This window comes from Mobula birostris, chromosome 4 (assembly GCF_030028105.1).
Source record: "Mobula birostris isolate sMobBir1 chromosome 4, sMobBir1.hap1, whole genome shotgun sequence".
Classification (NCBI taxonomy): Eukaryota; Metazoa; Chordata; class Chondrichthyes; order Myliobatiformes; family Myliobatidae; genus Mobula; species Mobula birostris.
In genome coordinates, this window is record NC_092373.1 from 63671597 (window position 1) to 63687897 (window position 16301).

The following is a 16301-nucleotide window of genomic DNA, read 5'->3' on the forward strand; positions in this document are numbered from 1 at the left end:
TTATGTATCACATAGACAGCTTGCTCTCCATATCCATGGTTGAACCCAACCAATAAGGACTGCATTCCAGTGAACAATGTTGTCACCTCAATAATGGTTTGGGTAAATTACTATAAAATGGGACTGTCATATGTTGAAAGATTGAAGCAACTGGGCTTGTATACTCTGGAATTTGGAAGGATGAGAGGGGATCTTATTGAAACTTATAAGATTATTAAGGGATTGGACACGCTACAGGCAGGAAGCATGTTCCCGCTGATGGGTGAGTCCAGAACCAAAGGCCACAGTTTAAGAATTAGGGGCAGGCCATTTAGAACGGAGTTGAGGAAAACCTTTTTCACCCAGAGAGTGGTGGATATATGGAATGCTCTGCCCCAGAAGGCTGTGAAGGCCAAGTCTCTGGATGCTTTCAAGAAAGAGATGGATAGAGCTCTTAAAGATAGCAGAATCAAAGGTTATGGGGATAAGGCAGGAACTGGATACTGATAGTGGATGATCAGCCATGATCACAGTGAATGGCGGTGCTAGCTCGAAGGGCCGAATGGCCTACTCCTGCACCTATTGTCTATTGTCTCTATTGTCTATTGTCTCGACACTACTAAAAGTACAATTGCTGCATTGACTTACATATAAGAATCCTTATAAACCTCAAACCATTCATATTTGTTTAGACTATCACAACCCACGATCAAACAGTAAACAAGTGCATGAAAAGGAAACATTTTTCTCCAAAATATTTCGGCTTAAGAATTCCCAGTGTGATGGTAAGACTAACAATGATCCACAAGCATTTTCTGTTTTGATAACATAAATCAAAAATCATGATATTCTGAAATTCAAATCTTACCCTTTCTTATCACTTCGTGATTCCCTTTCTTTTCCTTTATCTCGGATCTTATCGCGCACCTTGTCTCTGCCTTTGCGCCTATCCCTTTCTCGAGACCTGCTTCTGCTGTAGCTTCGTCTCCGGCTTGAGCGTTCACTGCTGCGACTGTGAGAGCGCCGTCCATGTTGAGATCTTGAACTATGTGAAAACAATAAATACATTAAGTCAAAAGGAGATTTCTCCACTTGACACATTCAATTTAAGTTAAAATGATTTAAAATATTTTTTTTTATAAATGGCACTTCAAAAATCCCATACGCTTATAAAATAGACAACTTGTAGATGATTTGCAAAAAGTAAATCCTCAACCTCACCTGTACCTTTAAAATTATTTGAGAACTGATGATGGAACTGTGCCAGTAAATAAAGTACTAAAAGAAAATGGTGGACATGTCATCTTGGCATAAAACTGTTTGCCCAGACACACACATCCAACTAAAGATCTCAAAATGATGTTTACACAAATCTAGGAACAAGACAATTGCCTAGTTTTTGGCTTAAGGGATAAATCTACAAATCTAAAAAAAAAATGTGCAAGATTCCAAAGCAGTACTTGAATAATGACAGCTGTATCTGAAAATCCAGGGAAGATTCTAAAGGCACTGAGAATATACTTCAGATCTGGCTCCACAAATACTAAAAAGGCATTAATCTGCAAAATATTGAGTAAACCCTGTAAGCAATAAAGCGCTACCTATAAGATGGGATTTCCCTTTGTTTTCGTGACAACACTCGCTCTTGTAGTTGCTATAAACTTGTAAGAGCACTGAAAGACGTTTGCAATAGAGCACAGATAGTACCTACAGACAGGATTTTGGAATCCCTTTAGCTAATGTATTAAAGATATCAGTATCTAACTCTCAGAATATGTTTCTTTCTTTCTCTATAATGGCTGACACAAAGTGATGCATTCTTGAAATTTTTTTTCAAATACACCCATAGCATGTTATCAATTGATTAATCTTGATGGTTTTGTTATTTGAGCAATATTTAAGTAGAACATTTCAGTGGAATCACCATGATACTTCACTACAAAGGGTCAAAACAATGCAAGAAGTATCATAGGAAAGGTGGATAAAAATGCTGAAGATGATGTAGCTAGTTTACAAACGGGGCAATGTGTAATGAGGAGAGGCTAATGACAGGGGCAAAATTGCAGTCAACAAGATGAGTTGCAGCATAAAACACAGACAAAACCTAAAGGGTGTTATGTACCCCTGGGATTCCTTTTTGCTGTTGACTGTCACTTTAACGCACAAGAAAGAACTGAGGCTAACTTTTGGATTTCTGCTGCAAGAGAGAGGGGCAGAGTCTGTCTTTCAACTTGTGTTTACACTTTTGCAAGGACACTTGACAACTGCTGTCAGCTTTTGGGTGGCCATGGACAGAGAGAAGGGAGGAGCTACTTGATGGACAGCTGGTATTCAGCATGGTGAGATAAAAAGGTCAGTTGATAAACACACAGACACATGGCTTTGGACAGTGGATGAGCTTTGTTGTGCCTGCAGAACTTCACTTGTTCTTTAACAGATTTGACATTGTGGCCCCTGACCATCCCCCACGAGTCATCTGTTGTCCGCCCCCAACCAACACATACTCCACTCTCCCCTCCTACCCCTCCTCACAGTCCCCCACCTTGCTCTCATGACTATACCCCTTCCCCACACAAAACCACCACGGTGTGAGAAGACAGCTGAAAGGTCTCAACCCGAGCAAGGCTGCAGGACCGGATGGTATCAGTTCCAGGGTGCTCAAAACCTGTGCCCCTCAGCAATGACTGACTGGCAAGAGACAAAGAGTTGGGAAAAAGGGATCCTCTCTGGTTGGCTATCAGTGAATAGTGGTGTTTCACAGGGTTCTGTGTTGGGACCGATTCTTTTTACATTATATGTCATTGACTTGAGTGATGGAATTGATGGCTTTGTTGCAAAGTTTGCAGACAATATGAAGTTAGGTGGAGGAGCAGGTAGTTTTGAAGAAGTAGAGGTGCTACAGAAGGACTTAGACAGATTAGATGGAATACAGTGTCAGAAAGTGTTGGCCTTGCACTTCAGTAGAAGAAATTAAAGGGTTGACTATTTTCTAAATGGTTAGAAAATACAAAAAAACTGAGGTGCAAAGCACTGTGCAGGATTCTCGAAATATTAACTTACATGTTGAGTCTGTGGAGAGGAAGGCAAATGCAATGTTAGCATTCATTTCAAGAGGACTAGAATATAAAAGCAAGGATGCAATTTTGAAACTTTAATAAAGCACTGATGAGGCCTCACTTGGAGCACTGAGAGCAGGTTTGGGCCCCTTATCTTAGAAAGGATGTGCTAAAACTGGAAAAGGTTCAAAGGAGGTTCACAAAAATGATTTCAGGATTGAATGGCTTGTCATATAAGAGCATTTGATGGCTCTGGCCCTGTATTCACTGGAATTCAGAAGAATGAGGGGTGACCTCATTGAAACCTATCAAACGGTGAAATGCCTTAATAAAGTGGATGTAGAGGGAATGTTTCCTGTGGTGGGAGAGTCTACGACCAGATGACACAGCCTCAGACTAGAGGGGCGTCCTTTTAGAATGGAGACGAGGAGGAATTTCTTTAGCCAGGGAGTGGTGAATTTGTGCAATTCTTTGCCACAGGTAGCTGTGGAGGCAAAGGTTGATAGATTCTTGATTGGTCAGAGCATGAAGGGATACGGGGAGAAGGGAGGAGATTGCCCCGAGGGGAAAATTGGATCAGCTATGATGAAATTGGCAGAGCAAACTCAATGGGCCAAATGGCCTAACTCTGCTCCTATTTCTTATGGTTTAAAACACAAATATAACTGCTTTGGTATGAAACTAAACCCCATTGAATTACTGGATTATGAACCAAACTGACACCTTACTGCTTCTGGAACAGTATATAAAATTTGTCCAAGTTTACAAAGTATAGTAAACTACTCATTATCCGGCATTATGTATCCAAAATTCTCATGCAACCAACAAGAATTTCCAAGGACAATCTGCAATTTCACACTTGCCTACATCATTCGGAGCGTTGAGTATACAAGTCATGTTGCACCTGTACAAAACCTTGAATAAGCCATTGTTGGAATACCGCAAGCATTTCTAATGACCACATAACAGGAAGGATGTGGAGAGGATGCAAATGAGTTGCACCAGGATGTTACCTAGATTAGATAGTATCAGCTACGAGAAATCAGAGAAACTTGGACTGTTTCCTTGAGAGTGGCAAAGGACAAAGAGTGATCTAACACAAGTATAATAAAATATAAGAACATAAGCAGTAAATTGAACATTTTGCCCAGAGTAGAAATATCAAACAGTAGAGGGCATAGCTTTGAGGTGAACGAGTAAAAGTAGATATACAAGGCAAGTTTGTTTCTTTTACACAGTGGTAGGTGCTTGAAATGTGCTGCCATTGGGTGGTGGTGGAAACAAGTTAAGTGGCACTTAGAGAGATTCATGAACAGACAGAGAATGGAGGAGCATTAACCATGTGCAGGCAGGTATGCAGTTTAAATTGGCACGGATATCTGAAACAGACTTGCTCCTGTGAAATTCTAAACCATGTTCCATGTTTTCAAAAATTTAAATTTGAATTTGGCTTGCTGGGTTCTCATATGGTTTTCTTCAAACACAAAGGGAAAGTTGATTCCAAATATGTTTCCTAAACTTAGTGACTAGTTTTCTTTAAAATAATCCGAAGGCACATTTATCTCAGAGCCAGGTCTTCAACTCCACTTTCTTGTCTACCACCAGTAACTTTTGGGACCTTTGCTTGTCCACAAAATATCTACTATTGTCTTAAGCACATTCAAAGACTCTGTTACCATTGCCTTTAATGAAGAGTGTTCCAATGTCCCATGATGACCCAGGAAGCAAAAAATTCTCATCTCTGTTGTAAATGAGTACTCCATAACTCACTCATGGTTCTCGACATCCTCATTGTCAAAGCACCCTTCAGGTTCTGACAAGATTCAATCAAGTTCCCTCTCAATTTTTTAAACTCCAGCAGGTACAAGTTTAGCCCGGCCAACCTTACCCAATAAAGTGACCAATCTGATCAGGAGTCATTCTAACAAATTTCCATTGAACAGATCACAGGACAATAATATTTCTTCCTAAATCAAAAGTGGATACAATATTCCATTTGTGATCTGACCAATGTCCTATGTAACTGAAGCAAAAGCTTTCTATTTTTGTATTCAACATCTCTTGTAAGAAATAACTTTCTGATAAGCTTTCCCAATTATTTGCTCTACTTGCATACCAGCATTTTGTGAATCATACACTAGCACACTCAGATCCTTCACGTTTTCAGAGCTCTTCAATCTCTCAACATTTAGATATGTTCCTTTTTTCAAACTTCTTGCCAAACTTTTCACATTTTCTCACGTTATATTACATTTGCCAGATCTTTAATGTTCGCTTAACCTATTCTACATCCCTTTGCAGCCTTATGTTCTCAATCTGAAATTGTAAAATAACATTAAATACAAAGAATTTAAAAGGCTTCTTGATTAAAAGGTATGTGGTATTTTGTGGTCTCAATTTACTTCATTACAGTTTACAACTAATTAAGTACTTTTGATAAGCAGTCACTTCCTAACTACCCACCTGCAACTCTAATCAAAGTCAGTGTTTCCCAGACCCTGTGCCAGAAAAATACTCCAGTATAAAAATCTGAGGAGTTCACACAGGCAGCAATCAAATGCATTGAAAAATGCAGAATCAACCACAGCACCACAGTAGCTTAGCAGTTAGCACAATGCTACTACAGCCTGGGGCTGAGTTCGAAGTGGAGCTCTGAAGTTATCTGTAAGGAGATTGTACATCCACCCCACGTTTGGGTGCTCCAGTCTCCTCCCACAGTCTAAAGGTGTACCGGTTAGTAGGTTAATTGGTCATTGTAAATTGTCCCAGCATTAGGCTACGGTTAAATAGGTGGGCTGTCGGTGGCATGGCTCGAAGGGTATTCTGTGCTACATCTCTAATTAAAATAAATAAATAAACCATTTTGTGATTATACTTTGGATTTACACTTCTGACATGCATCCCTAACTTGCTAGCTTTTACCTACAGAACTTCAGCCAAAACTATTATTCATCCTGATAAGATGTTTGTTTTTGCAAATTTCTCAAGCAGCTTTCAATCACAAGAAAAAGAACATTTGTTGAAAATAACAATTTACAACAAAATGAAATATAGCTTCCATATTTTCCATTCCACTATCTGTGTAGCAGGTCTTTTCCACAACTGCATCATATTCCCATTCCTCTCCCAATTAGTTTTCTGCCAAACTTTTTAATCTTTCTAACGTAATACCTTCTCATCATACAGCAATTATTTCCATATGACTGCAAAGACCAGTTTATCTCTAATGACCCACCACACTGATATAAACCTGAACCAGAACCATAAATAATTGTGTTAATAGGAGCTACTAAGTATCACAGTTAATGCTGTGACAGGTTTTCAATACCAGCACCAATTGGACATGCTACCATTTAGCAAATGATATCACTGTATTATCTGAAGTATTCTGAATATTTTCAGCTTATCGATCTAAATGTGCATGTCCTTCATCCAAAATATCATTACCAATTCACCCACGTAAAAAAGTCAAACCTTTAAGTCTGATGAACAAAAGGAAAACATGCAATTATACAAAGTGAGTTTCAATACTCATCTAAAGTCTCAAATTACACAGCTCAGTTTGAATCTTCACTACAGAATGATAGTAAATAAATTAAATCAATAGAACTGATTTTGACCAGCTAGTTTTGTCTTTCCTTCCATAATATTTACTTTTTAAATGATCTTCCTCTCAAGAATATATAGCACACTTGTAATAGATTATTCAATAGTAAGTTAAACTAAAATATGTTGAAGATTCTTAAAAAAACTGTCATAATTTTACTAGTTCAAAATACAGAGATGTAAAGGGACTTGGGAGTCCTTCTGCAGGATACCCTAAAGGTTAAACTCCAGGTTGAGTCGGTGGTGAAGGAGGCAAATGCAATGTTGGCATTCATTTCTAGAGGTATGGAATATAAGAGCAGGGATGTGATGTTGAAGCTATATAAGGCACTCATGAAACCACACTTGGAATAATTGTGCAGTTTTGGGCTCCTTATTTTAGAAAGGATATACTGACATTGGAGAGGGTTCGGAGAAGATCCACCAGAATGATTCCAGGAATGAAAGGGTTACCATATGAGGAAGGTCTGGCAGCTCTTGGGTTGTATTCCCTGGAGTTCAGGAGAATGAGGGGCATCTCATAGAAACATTCCAAATGTTATAAGGCCTGAACAGATTAGATATGGCAAAGTTGTTTCTCATGGTAGGGGAGTTGAGAACAAGAGAGCACGACTTCAGGATTGAAGGATGTCCATTTAGAACAGAGATGTGGAGAAATTACTTTAGTCAGAGGGTGGTAAATCTCGAATTTGTTGCCATGAGCAGCTGTGGAGGCCAAGTCACTGGGCGCATTTAAGGCAGAGAAAGATAAGTTCTTGATTAGCCAGGGCATCATAGGGCATGGGGAGAAGGCAGGGGCTTGGGGATGACTGGAAGAATTGGATCAGCCCATGATTGAATGGCAGAGCAGACTCAATGGGCCAAATGGCCTATTTCTGTTTCTATATCTTATGGTCTTATATCTTACACCATCATAAAATCAATAGCATTGAATTCACATGTACTTCTCAATATATGTGATTTAAAATTGATAGCAATTCTCAGGTAAACTCCAAAGCAGACTGGTACGTAATTATACTCAGTAGGCACACTCATCATCATGCATGCAGCTAGTATTTTGCAAACAGCAAAAGCAAACTATTTTATCAACTGACTTCACACAAGATACATAGAAGAGCACCAGCGCTGCAAATGATATTGGAAATACAGTGGATTCCGGTTAATAGGGTCATTGGTTTATAGGGGCAGTCGTTTATTTAGGACAATGCTTAAAGAACAGAAACTAAATAGTTAAAATGGTCAGGATTCCCTTATTTATGCCACTTAAATGGGGAAGTAGACCGTTGACAAACAGCTTCTAAATAGTGTCAGTCACATGAACTTGCGTGGTCATGTTATGTCGTGCCTAGAGCAATCAGTTTTTAAGTAGCATCTGTTCCACGTGTTTGTCTTCAAAAAACAGTGATTTTTGTCACTGATAGTTGGCGAGAAATAAGCAGTAAGACATTTCAGAACTGTTTTGCTTACTGTGGTGACAAGCATCCAGACTTGGAGATTCGAGAAACAGCCGGGAGTGAAAACGAAACGATTTCATTGGTTCAACAAGTTAGGAACAATGAGAAAATTGAAGGTAACAATAATCATTTGGAATGTCACGGTGAAAAATGAAGATTTGTAGGATGCAATTGTCAAAAGCATTGCATGAAGGCAGTCCATTACCTGCACTAGGTGCCTGCACTGATCTTGCACATTTTTAGTCAATCAAAAGATTACGGCAGATGAATATAGTATTGTAGATGCATTGGTATTGTTCTAATTTATTCTGTATTTTTAATACATAATTTGCTACTTTAAATAGTAGTTTGTCTTTTTTATACCTTTTAACTATTTCCAAGAAACTTCAGCTAATTGGGGCAAAATATACTGGTCCCAATGTGTCCCAATTAACCAGACTCCACTGTATTACAAATTTTAAAAAATCCTCAACTTCCAATATGTAGCAAATTGATGATAAGGAGCATGTATACTGTCAAATACAAAATAATGACACAATATGCTCTTAGGGGAGAAATCATGTGAACTCTTATCTACATCAGTGAACTATCAAACCTAGCTAAGAAAGGAAAGAATAACCCACACGCAGTCATTTGCTATAATATATAAACCATGACACTTGCCGGAGATAGCCTCAAGATTTGGGAGAGTACACTTAGGACAGAGACGAGGAGGAATTGATTTTCCCCAGAGAATGGTGAATCTGTGGAATACTCTGCCCAATGAAGCAATGGGGCTACCACAGTAAATATATTTAAGGTTGGATAGATTTTTGCATAGTACGGGAATTAAGGGTTATTGGGAAAAAGTAGGTAGGTTGAGATGAGTCCATGGCCAGATCTGCCATGATCTTATTGAATGCCAGAGCAGGCTCGATGGGCCAGATGGCCTATTCCAGCTCTTATTTCTTATGTTCTATGTAATCGATCAACAGGAGACTAGTGAGAATCAGGCTGAAAGGCAAGAAAGTGAATATAACTGTGATCCAGTGCACTAAAGATAGTGACATTGAAGCAAAGTACATCCTCTATGAACAGATGCAATTGGAGGTAGAGTTAACTCCACTCCATAACATTATCACTGTCATGGGATATCTAAACGCCAAAGTTATAAATAACAACTCGCGCTTCACTAGGACCATAGGCATACATTGATGTGGAATGATGAATAACAATGGTGAAAGACTAGTGGAATTCTGTGCCGCGAATAATCTGGCCATAGGAGAGACTCTCTTTCCATACCGTAAAATCCACAAAGTGATATGGCGCTCGCCCAATGGATGCAACAGGAAACAGAATGACCATTTGATGATCAATGGTACAAGGGGATAATCCTCACAGAATGTAAAGATGAAGACAGGAACAGACACAGGAAGTGATCGCCACCTTGTTGTTGAAGAGATGAAACCTAAGCTGAGAAACACTGGGATCAGTACACATGTACAGTACACAAGACATTTTGATATTGAGAAACTCAAAGACGTTCCACTTAAGAACAGATTTCAGTCCTTGCAAGACTTTGTCGAGGATGTGTCAGTGGACAAGATCACCACAATGCGGAAACAGATTGCCACAGTCTTCGAGAACAGCAGCAAGGCTTGTCTAAGATACAAACCTGTACAGAAGATCAAAGAATGGATACAGCAGAAATAAATAAATATATAGATAGATAGATGGACACACACACACAAGATTTAAAATTTGTATGTGTAAAGTTTCAGACCAGATCCAGTGGTCCCGTGAGAAATAAGAATGGTCTGCTTTTGACAACTGAGAAAGAGCAAGAAGCACAATGGACAGAGTATTTCAGAGAATTACTGAATGGACCACCACTAAGTGAAGAACCTGACATATAAGAGATAGCAGAGGAACCCAACATTAGCACAGATCCACCCAAGAAAGAAGATTGTTGCTGCGATTAAAGAACAGCAAAGCTCCAGAACATGACAATTTGAACACTGAATTATTTAAAACTACACCAAAAGTTGCAGCAGCCAATGTGCAGCCACTGTTTACTATAACCTGGAAATGGGGACAGACACCCAAGGATTGGACAAAGGGACTTACTGTTAGGATCTCCAAGAAAGCAGCGATTGCAACAACTGGCGTGGCATCACATTTCTGTCAGTGCCCAGCAAGATTCTCACCAAAGTTATTGTCCAACAGATTACAGGTGCTATTGATGTGTACTTTGAGGAGAAGCAAGCTGGCTTCAAGAAGAACAGAGGCTGTGTCGACCTGATCTTCACACTGTGTAACATCACAGAGCGGTGTACAGAGATGCAGAGGCAACTGTATGTAAATTTTATGGATCTTGATAGCTTTTGATAGCATCCACAGGGACAGCGTTTGGCAAATTCTCAGATCATACAGGATCCCTTCCAAAATTGTCCAGCTTATCCAGAGTTTCTATGCTAATTTCACCTGCACAGCTGGGTTCTGAAATCAAGACAGGAGTCAGGTAATGCTATGTGATGTCTGCAATTTTGTTTTAACCTGGGATTGACTAGGTTGTGAGGCAAACAACAAAAGATAAGGTGTGAGGCATTAGGTGGATCCATTCTCTCCTTTAGAAGATCTTGACTTTGTAGATAGCATCACATTACCATCATATTCACACCAACACATGTAAGAGAAAACTCAGTGGTTGTGCAGCTTTGGTGGACAGGTTGGACTCAGAGTCAGTCAGAGAAAGATTGAGGCCATGACCCTTAATAAAGTCTCCTCTTCCCATCAAGGCGTATGGCATTGATTTCCCCAACTCTGGCAGTTTCATCTACCTGGGCAGCATCATTCATCCAGATGGTGGGACCAAGGACGGCTTCCAGTGCAGACTCAGCAAAACTAGAAACGTCTTCAGATCAATGAGCAACAAATGGGGATCAACTAAACATAGAATCTACACTAAGGTGAAGCTGTACCAGAGCTGTGTTCTGTCCACACTCTTGTATAGGTCAGAATACTAGTACCTGACAGAGAGCAACCTTGCCAAGTTGTCATCACTCTACATCATGAGCCTCTGGAAGATCCTCCTTATTTTCTGGCCAAGAAAGATCTCAGACCTTGTCCAACTCCTCCTGTGTCATCAAGAAGGCATGGCCGTAATCATAATGAGCAAACATTGGAGGTGGATTGGGCATGTGATAAGAGAAGCCAACTCCATCATCAAGACAGCAATACATTGGATTCCTGAAGGGCGAAGGAAACATGGGAGACCAAAGACAACGTGGCAATATACAGTAGAGGTAAAAATGAGGACCCTGAACCACACCCGGGCACAATAGAGAAGCTGTCCAATGACAGGCAGAGATGGAGAACCTTCATTGCTGCCCTAAATACAAACAGCGTAATGGACAGCAACTTCAGATTTCCACAAGAATCTTTCAAGTTTCAAGTGCAAAATAAAAACAAAATGTTGGAAATACTCAACAATCTAGGCAGCATGTGAGGAAAGAGAAAAGAAGCTTTCAAGTCACAGAAGCATTCTCAGAACTAGGAAAGAGAGAAGTTATTAAGTTGCAGGGATGTCGAGGAGGGATAAATGGAAAAAAGGAAGTCATGTGTTTTGAAAATGTGTACGTCTCAGAGTACCTCAAGTATTCATTAAACAAGAAATGACAACAATCCAAAATCATTTTCAAAACTGGGCTCCCATTTGAAAAGTTTGAGACAGTGGTATTTGGGGAAAGGTTCCGATATCATCTAAGTTCAATGGTTCTATTATCTAAACGCAAATAAAACCAACCCTGAAACAATATTAGCATATATTGCAACCTCAAAAGTATGGTGGACAGACATAAAATTCAAAGAGCTAAGCATCAATATATGTAACAATACAGCATGGTATCAAAAAAAAATCACCAATTAGACATATTGAATATCCTCATATTTATTAGCGTTTAAAAATAACTGAATACATTTTAAAAGTCAGATTGTACCACCATTTTCGTGTATAGCTGGCACTGTTTCCTCAAGGTGGGATTATCCTCTTAATGAATACACCGACCTTTGAAGACTGTCTATGGGGGAGATCAATTAAGCTCATTTGAGTGAATTAAGTTTCTACGTAAGTATTTATTCCAATTAATACTGTTATTACATTACCTACCTGCCATCTTGCAACATGTTTCAATCTTGATATATTTGAATTGATATTCTACAATATTTGGCATTAATATGATGGTAGCAATGCCAAACATGCACTAAATTTTACCAGTAACACGAGAGATTCTGCAGACACTGGAAATATTGAGCAACACACATAAAACACTGAGGAACTCCAACATATTGTGTGCGTAAATTTTACCAAATGTCTTTTTATTGGAGTCAGAACAGTGCCGAAGTAAAATAATGCACAGAAATAACATGAATGAAAATATAACACTATGGGAGCAATTTTTATCTGTCACCAGGATAGCACCTGATGAAATGGATGTTGTAGATCGCGAAGTTATAATCACAGCAAGAAACTTACTTTTTTTGAGGTTTAGTTTTGAGACCTGAGATTGTGCAGCACTGTGGCTTGATTTCAAAACAGCATGAACATCGAGATAAGAATGAGGAAGAACATAAGTCATCTAGTCTTCAAATTTTTTTTTTTAAAGTCCAGAAGGGCATTAACCACATCAGAGCCCTGAAAAAGAAGTCACAGTGTGGCAGAAAGCTTGGATGGTGTAAAAGGTACAAGGGTTATATTTAATCTTTCGTTAGTATGCAATCTAACAATGCCTTACAAACATTACATCTTTCTCAATCTGGACCTCATACAGAGAGAAAATTAAGTTTATGTGATTGAAGAATAATGCAAGCAGACATTTCTTCAGATAGCTTTAATAATAAATGAAGTTGAACAAATTATAGACAATGAAGAGAAAGGGATATAAATTCTAAATCAATACTACAAATAACAGTTATTGAATGATATGCCATTTTATCATTGGTTAGAATTGCAAATGACGTTAAGAAATTGCAGTTGAAAGACATATTATTTTAATTGACCCAGCAACAGAGAAACTGAACTAAAATAGTTTAATAGAAATGTCCAACAAAAACAGCATCCTATTTGAATCTAGCAACACACAAAGTTGCTGGTGAATGCAGCAGGCGAGGCAGCATCTCTAGGAAGAAGTACAGTCGACGTTTCAGGCCGAGACCCTTCATCAGGACTAACTGAAGGAAGAGCTAGTAAGAGATTTGAAAGTGAGAGGGGGAGGGGAAGATGATAGGAGAACTAGGAAAGTTCTATCCAAAATGATAGGAGAAGACAGGAGTGGGAGGGATGGAGCCAAGAGCTGGACAGGTGATTGGCAAAATGGATATGAGAGGATCATGGGACAGGAGGCCCAGGGAGAAGGAAAAGGGGGAGGGGGGATTAAAAACCCAAAGGATGGGCAAGGGAGAGAGGGAGAGAGGGTGTGTGTAAATATATATATATATAAATAAATAACGGATGGGGTACAAGGGGGAGGTGGGGCATTAGCGGAAATTAGAGAAGTCAATGTTCATGCCATCAGGTTGGAGGCTACCCAGACGGAATATAAGGTGTTGTTCCTCCAACCTGAGTGTGGCTTCATCTTTACAGTAGAGGAGGCCGTGGATAGACATATCAGAATGGGAATGGGATGTGGAATTAAAATGTGTGGCCACTGGGCGATCCTGCTTTCTCTGGCGGACAGAGCGTAGGTGTTCAGTAAAACGATCTCCCAGTCCGCATCAGGTCTCACCAATATACAAAAGGCCACATCGGGAGCACCGGACGCAGTATATCACCCCAGCCGACTCACAGGTGAAGTGTCGCCTCACCTGGAAGGACTGTCTGGGGCCCTGAATGGTGGTAAGGGAGGAAGCGTAAGGGCATGTGTAGCACTTGCTCCGCTTACAAGGATAAGTGCCAGGAGGCAGATCAGTGGGGAGGGATGGGGGGGACGACTGAACAAAGGAGTCATGTAGGGAGCGATTCCTGCGGAAGGCGGGGGGGGGGGAGGGAAAGATGTGCTTAGTGCTGGGATCCCGTTAGAGGTGGCGCAAGTTACAGAGAATAATATGTTGGACATATCCTGACGCAGACTGGGAGATCGTTTTGTTGAACACCTACGCTCTGTCCACCAGAGAAAGCAGGATCTCCCAGTGGCCACACATTTTAATTCCACATCTCATTCCCATTCTGATATGTCTATCCACGGCCTACTCTACTGTAAAGATGAAGCCACACTCAGGTTGGAGGAAAAACACCTTATATTCCGTCTGGGTAGCCTCCAACCTGATGACATGAACATTGACTTCTCTAACTTCCGCTAAAGCCCCACTTCCACCTCGTACCCCATCCGTTATTTATTTAAATACACACACTCTTTCTCTCTCTCCTTTTTCTCCCTCTGTCCCTCTGACTATACCCCTTGCCCATCCTCTGGGATTTTCCCCTCCCTCCCCCTTTTCCTTCTCCCTGGGCCTCCTGTCCCATGATCCTCTCATATCCCTTTTGCCAATCATCTGTCCAGCTCTTGGCTCCATCCCTCCCACTCCTGTCTTCTCCTATCATTTTGGATCTTCCCCTCCCCCTCCAACTTTCAAATCTCTTACTAGCTCTTCCTTCAGTTAGTCCTGACGAAGGGTCTTGGCCCGAAACGTCGACTGTACCTCTTCCTAGAGATGCTGCCTTGCCTGCTGCGTTCACAAGCAACTTTGATGTGTGATGCTTGAATTTCCAGCATCTGCAGAATTCCTCATGTTTCCTATTTGAATCTAAAAAGTTTTTTCATAAATGTTTTGCACATTCCCTTCAGCAATTCAGAAACATCACTTTTGGAGTTCAGTCTCTGCACCATTAGAGGATCAACCACCACCTTAATATGCAGCACCACCACAAAGATATAAAGTATTTTCCACAACAGCTCTATATTAAAATAATAGAATTAATAAACCTGATTAGACTACAGCGTAGTGGTTAGTGCAATGCTATTACAGCTCGGAGTAGTTGGAGTTCAATTCCTGCATTGTCTGTAAGAAGTTTGTCCTTCTCAGGACCGCATGGGTTTCGTCCAGGTGCTCCTGTTTCCTCCCACAGTCCAAAGATGTACTGGTTAGTAGGTTAATTAGTCATTGCTCGTGATTAGGCCAGGGATAAATGGGTAGGTTGCTGGGCTCGTTTGGCCGGAAGAGCCTGTTACTCGCTCTATCTCTCAATAAAATTAAAATAAAGATTCAAAAATAAAACTGCCAATTAAGCTCCCAACATCAATGCAACCAATTCGAGCAGAAGTTCTGAAAGTCCAACCTTTATCCATTTTTGTCATTACATTTATCTGAATGTGGATTTGTAAAATGGATCTTTTCAGAATTAAGTAAATCAACTGCCTTACAAAATGGTACAAATACAAATAATAACTTAAAACAGTAATGGTAGATTACAAATAATCAAGTACGTTTGAGAGCAGGGAGAAATCCCCCTAATTCATATACGCTTACACTGATCATACTAAATACTCCAGCCAAGTTACAGTAACTGCCCTAAAGAGTGATAATTTGCTAATTCTTCACAGGTAATCAGTTGAAAATTGGAATACAAGAACAAAATTAGTTGCATTAAATTTAACAGCTGCTCAGTTCATGTAATTAGTTTCACTAGAACCATCTGTGCTTCGACTTCACAGAAACATACGCTTGTTAAAACAAGCCAGAACAAAACTTTAAATGTGCACTAGTATTATAAAATTTGTACTTAACTAGCGAATGTGTTTTAAAGTATACACAGTATTGATTTGTAGATTTATATTTATTAAGTGTCTGAAAACCTAAAGACTTCTATAAACTAAATTTATAGCTTACATGTGAATGTTTTTCCTTAACACTTTGATAATTCAGGTCATTTAGAATTCAGCAGTTGGGAAGGAAGAAGAAAAAAATAGAAAGCAGAAACACAAGAGAACACATGGACAATTATATTGAAGACAGACTCATGACAAAAAGCAGATACACATACCAACACCAAAAGGAAACTACACTTAATTAAATTTATACATGCACCTGGAATCTCGGCTTAATAAAATTTAACTGTTAATTTCTAGAGTACTGAAGGAAATAAGATCATCATTTCTTGGCATTGTTCTTTACATTTCAAATATCATTAACCTAAATCAAAATTAGAAAACTCCAAAAGAAACAACAAAAT

At 39.6% G+C, this 16301-nt stretch overlaps 1 protein-coding gene across 4 annotated transcripts in view; it reads right to left on the reverse strand.

The window, feature by feature from the left end:
• rsrc1 (arginine/serine-rich coiled-coil 1) overlaps positions 1–16301 on the reverse strand; it is a 397305-nt gene that overhangs the window by 314228 nt on the left and 66776 nt on the right. For 3 of the 4 annotated variants that reach the window (XM_072255455.1, XM_072255457.1, XM_072255456.1), the window contains one exon: positions 848–1024. The exons of the other annotated variant lie outside the window; for it this stretch is intronic. In XM_072255455.1, the coding sequence (XP_072111556.1) occupies positions 848–1024 (177 nt within the window). The remainder of the gene's footprint in view (positions 1–847; positions 1025–16301) is intronic. 4 annotated transcript variants of the gene reach the window in all.